General features: G+C 38.0%; 1 protein-coding gene and 1 long non-coding RNA gene across 2 annotated transcripts; one reads left to right on the top strand and one right to left on the bottom strand.

Annotated features, from left to right (window-relative positions):
• Positions 1 to 333: 333 nt before the first annotated feature.
• Positions 334 to 2,643, top strand: LOC21410850 (zinc transporter 11). Its single transcript, XM_024171640.1, has 4 exons — positions 334 to 856; positions 1,290 to 1,348; positions 1,453 to 1,909; positions 2,383 to 2,643. The coding sequence occupies exons 1-4, from the start codon at positions 403 to 405 to the stop codon at positions 2,451 to 2,453; spliced, it is 1,041 nt and encodes a 346-aa protein (XP_024027408.1). The 5' UTR covers positions 334 to 402; the 3' UTR covers positions 2,454 to 2,643.
• Positions 2,644 to 3,209: 566 nt separating this feature from the next.
• LOC112093402 lies at positions 3,210 to 3,985 on the bottom strand. Its single transcript, XR_002903030.1, has 3 exons — positions 3,829 to 3,985; positions 3,458 to 3,745; positions 3,210 to 3,364 (listed from the first exon to the last, which is right to left on the bottom strand). It is a non-coding gene; the product is annotated as an uncharacterized LOC112093402 (long non-coding RNA).
• Positions 3,986 to 4,799: the final 814 nt, after the last annotated feature.

The following is a 4,799-nucleotide window of genomic DNA, read 5'->3' on the forward strand; positions in this document are numbered from 1 at the left end:
ATTTACGTATCTTTTTAATGTTAATACTATCACAAAGTATTAAAAATATGTTCTAATGTAAATTTTCTTTTCATTTTCATAAATTTTTATGATATTTTCACTGATATTTTCGTAAATTTACAGTACCGATATTTCTATATATTTTCACCCTTGCTGTGTAGTACAAACAAAATTTCCACTTTTGTCCTCTTATGTGCAGTACTCTCTCTCTCTCCTCTCTCTTTCTCTCTCTTTCTCTCTCTTCATCTTCCCTTGCGTAGTACAAACACTATTAAAACCAAACTAATATAAACATATTTTATACACACGCGCGCGCAAACGCAAACACAAACACAAACACCAACCACAACCAAACCAATATTCATCAACCCCATTAATTCCCACCTTCCATATCCTTCCTAAATGCCTCGTCTCCTCATTTTCTCTCTCCTCCTTCTCTCCCTCTCTCTCTCATCCTTAGCTCACAGCGGCCACCACGACGACGACGTCGACGAGAACGACGCCGTAACCTCCTCTTCTCTCCACTCCACGTCCCTAATACTGACCAAAATATGGTGTTTGATACTGATTTTCGCTGCCACTTTTATCGGCGGTTTGTCGCCGTATTTCCTGAAATGGGACGAGAGGTTTTTGGTGTTGGGCACGCAGTTCGCCGGCGGAGTGTTTCTGGGCACGGCTCTTATGCACTTCTTGAACGACGCCAATGAGGCTTTTGAGGATTTGACGACAAAGGAATATCCTTTTGCGTTTATGTTGGCTTGTTTTGGGTTTTTGCTCACTTTGCTTGCGGATTGTGTCGTTTCTCATGTGTTTGATAAGGAGATAAATGGTGGGAATGGCGATGTTGAGGTTGGAGGTAAGTGGGTTTTTGTGTTCTGTTTGGTTGATGGGAAAATGGGGTTTCTTTGTTTTTCACTCTGTTCTGTTGGAATTAAAGATTTGGTTTCTCTTCTTTTTCTCTTTTTGGAAACAAGAGATATGCGTTTTTGTTTTGCTCTTACACTTGGAAAAATGTATGAATTTGTCATAGTTTGATGAATTTAAAGACTATATTGGTAAAAGAAGAAAAAATGGGACTGTTTTGTTAATTTAAAAAGTTTGAGGGAGAAATGTGCCAAAAGGCTATTACTCTTTGAGAGCCATTTGTAAAAATGACATAATCAGAAAGTTTTTAGCAGCAAAATAAAACTATGATTGATCCGTTTGGTCAATTTTATTAGGTCTTAATGGAGTCCATAGGATAATCATGTTAAAATTTATCTTTCTTCGTTTTTTGTTCTTCATTGCAGGGAGTATTGAGAAGGGAAAGGTTGGACAAAATGGTGGAACCCCACAAAGCCATTTCCAGGTATTAATATTTTAACTTTATTTTTATTTTAGCAAGTGTAATTTAAGACAACGTGTTATAGCTTTAGTTTTATGTTTATGAGATTCTCCTTTATGCCTCAACAGAGCCATGACACTAAACACCATGCAAATCCAGCTACTAGTGTTGCAACTGTTGGTTCATTAGGGGACAGTATTATGCTGATTGTGGCTCTATGTTTTCACTCCCTTTTCGAGGGAATCGCCATCGGAGTAGCGGAGACAAAAGCCGATGCTTGGAAAGCTCTTTGGACTATTTCTCTTCACAAGATATTTGCAGCCATTGCCATGGGAATTGCCCTCCTCCGGATGATCCCGAACCGTCCTCTGTTATCATGCGCAGCCTATGCATTTGCCTTTGCCATTTCTAGTCCGATTGGTGTGGTAATCGGGATAATAATTGATGCCACGACACAAGGTCCCGTGGCTGATTGGATCTTCGCGATATCCATGGGCTTGGCTTGTGGGGTGTTCATCTATGTGTCCATAAATCATCTTCTAGCCATGGGCTATACGCCTCAGAAAACGGTTTATGTGGACACTCCTTTTCTCAAGTTTTCGGCTGTGTTGCTAAACCCCATGCAAATCCAGCTGCTAGTGTTGCAACTGTTGGTTCATTAGGGGACAGTATTCTGTTGATTGTGGCTCTATGTTTTCACTCCCTTTTCGAGGGAATCGCCATCGGAGTAGCGGAGACAAAAGCCGATGCTTGGAAAGCTCTTTGGACTATTTCTCTTCACAAGATATTTGCAGCCATTGCCATGGGAATTGCCCTCCTCCGGATGATCCCGAACCGTCCTCTGTTATCATGCGCAGCCTATGCATTTGCCTTTGCCATTTCTAGTCCGATTGGTGTGGTAATCGGGATAATAATTGACGCCACGACACAAGGTCCCGTGGCGGATTGGATCTTCGCGATATCCATGGGCTTGGCTTGTGGGGTGTTCATCTATGTGTCCATAAATCATCTTCTAGCCATGGGCTATACGCCTCAGAAAACGGTTTATGTGGACACTCCTTTTCTCAAGTTTTCGGCTGTGTTGCTTGGTATTGGGGTTATTGCTGTTGTGATGATCTGGGACACTTGAAATTAAGTTTTACTTGTCTAGTTTTTTGCCCTTAGTTTGCCTGTGATAGCCACTGAGACAGGGAAGAAGGTATTGTTGTGTTGTGAAAATTAATTCTTAGTGCAATGCAATGCTATACGGAAATGTAGTCAGCATAATACTACTAAAGAAATCTAAATTTTTTTCTTGGGATATTTTCTGTATCCCCCAACTTTATTGAGGGCATTTTTCTGCAATGAAAACTCAAAAGTTGAAAATGAAGCAAAAAACTATTTGCATATAAATTTCCAAGAACACATGAAAAACCACAAGTTTCAATCGATTCTATTAGACGTGATTCTCTCTTTCCTTTACCCCATGTAATTTCCACTCCAGATATTTATCATAGAAGTGCTTCCAAAATTGGAAAGTATACTGTTCAAATTTGAAAAAGACAGGTTATAAATAAATCATGTACAATAAATCAAGAGCTCAGGACATGCAACAACAGATTATAAATAAACGAAGAGATCAAAAGCACACAACAAATCAAACAATCAAGAAGTCAGAATTTGTTAACGGGGTTTGGCCAAAGAACTGGCTACATCCCCGGGACTCAGTGTGCAGAGTCTGATCTTGATGTTCAATAGCTCACAAAAACCAGCGTTTCTCACTCTATTTCCCTTAGTCCCCAATTACAACCGAAAAAAATGCCTCTTAAGAAAATCGCTCTCAAAGCTCTCAAGCAAAACAGACTAAAACCAACAGAGTGAACCAGTGAATTACATAAATGATCAAGTGCCCTTATTTATACAGATACAACAATCTCATATAACTACATAAAAGACAATATTGACTAATAGTTCGAGCAATCGGCATTTGAGATCCAAATTATGCGGCACATCAGCAACATTAACTCTAACATTACAGATCAACAGTGCAGCCTGCAGAAACTAAAGGTGGCACATTTTATGTAAAGTTAAGAGTTTGAACAATAACAAAGGGTTCATAAGAAAACTAGCATTAGTTTTGGAGAAAATTCTTACCAATCCATTCTCTAGTTGAAGAGAAAAATACGGTGGCACAAGTCCCCTGCTTCCACAGAAGCGAAAACTAGTGATGCAATTTCACTTGTTTTTGTGTTTTGATTTCACCACCCTCTTCTTTAGTTTGCATCATATACCATTAACTTAAACAAAGGATGCATTCCGAAGATGCTTCACTTGTACTAAGAATTGGCGAATCTCAAAGAAGAAACATAAGTAGACAAAACAAGGTTCTGGCCTCTGAATACTGCAGAGTCCATGATGCTGCAACTCCTAGAAAGTGTCCTACTGAAGCCAAAAAAAAGGTAACATGGTAAGATTGAGAGCTTAAGCAAAAACAAAAAGGGGATTACACAAAATAAGGTTCTGACCTCTGAATATTTAAGAAGAAACATTAGTAGACATTCCTCCTAGAGCCTTGCGTGTGGCTGGTTCTGGTACATCCGCGGAGATTAATCACATCCATCAGTTTGTTCTAAGGTCACGAATGTGACGACCCTCCTATGAGGCGGCCACTATAACTTATACTTTAACTTGTACTTACTGGGGTTTCTACAAATATGCGGAACATTTTTTTTTTTTTTTTTTTTTTTATATATATAAGAAGGAATACTTTCATAATTTGTAACAATAATTTCAAATAAGTGAATCACTAAATTTCTTAAAGCTTTTCTTAATTTTAGTTAAGATAAAACCTTTTAGGAATATCCTTCAAATGGAATAGCATTTGAACTCTTGTTTTAAATACTCTTTAAAAGCTTTTCTAAAACTAGTCATTTCAATCGGCCATCTCATTTGACTTTAAAACGGATTTCGTGAGAAATCTTAAATTCAAGTACATCTTAAAGTCCTTCCAAAATTACTCATTTAAATCTTCATGTTTAAAATTTATTTCTTTGTTGCATGTACTGTTGCAACGTTCTAAAACTTAAATACTCAAAACTAGGGTTGTTAGTTACAACCTTGGTTTTCTTAACATACATATGTACGTATACTTTTTAAACATACATACTTGAAACCTTTGAATCATATAGACATATACATGATTTTTCTTAAACTTACTGCGGAAAATAACTGCGTGAGCGGTATCCATTCCCATCTCCACCATTCGTCCGCCGCTCACCATTGCCCTTCAAGAATTGCTGATAGGTTTCTTACCTACAGCATGAACATATCTGATTGAGCTTTCGCTCAGCAAGTAGGAACTATATCTCGTAAAATAATTGTGAGTACACATGAATAAATATGCATGAGCTGATTATGCTTAATTATGATGTCTTATCATAGTCTTATTATCTTATCTTATCTTTCTTACTGATGGGCCCGAGTGCTCGCGTACCAC

This window comes from Morus notabilis, unplaced genomic scaffold (genome assembly GCF_000414095.1).
Source record: "Morus notabilis unplaced genomic scaffold, ASM41409v2 Scaffold1185, whole genome shotgun sequence".
Lineage (NCBI taxonomy): Eukaryota > Viridiplantae > Streptophyta > Magnoliopsida > Rosales > Moraceae > Morus > Morus notabilis.

What these genes read in the sequence shown, in the direction of transcription:
- LOC21410850 (XM_024171640.1), top strand. Translation starts at nt 403, where the DNA reads ATGCCTCGTCTCCTCATTTTCTCTCTCCTCCTTCTCTCCCTCTCTCTC. An exon ending in TGGCGATGTTGAGGTTGGAG is followed by an intron (nt 857 to 1,289) that starts GTAAGTGGGTTT and finishes TCTTCATTGCAG; the next exon opens with GGAGTATTGAGAAGGGAAAG. An exon ending in AACGGTTTATGTGGACACTC is followed by an intron (nt 1,910 to 2,382) that starts CTTTTCTCAAGT and finishes ATGTGGACACTC; the next exon opens with CTTTTCTCAAGTTTTCGGCT.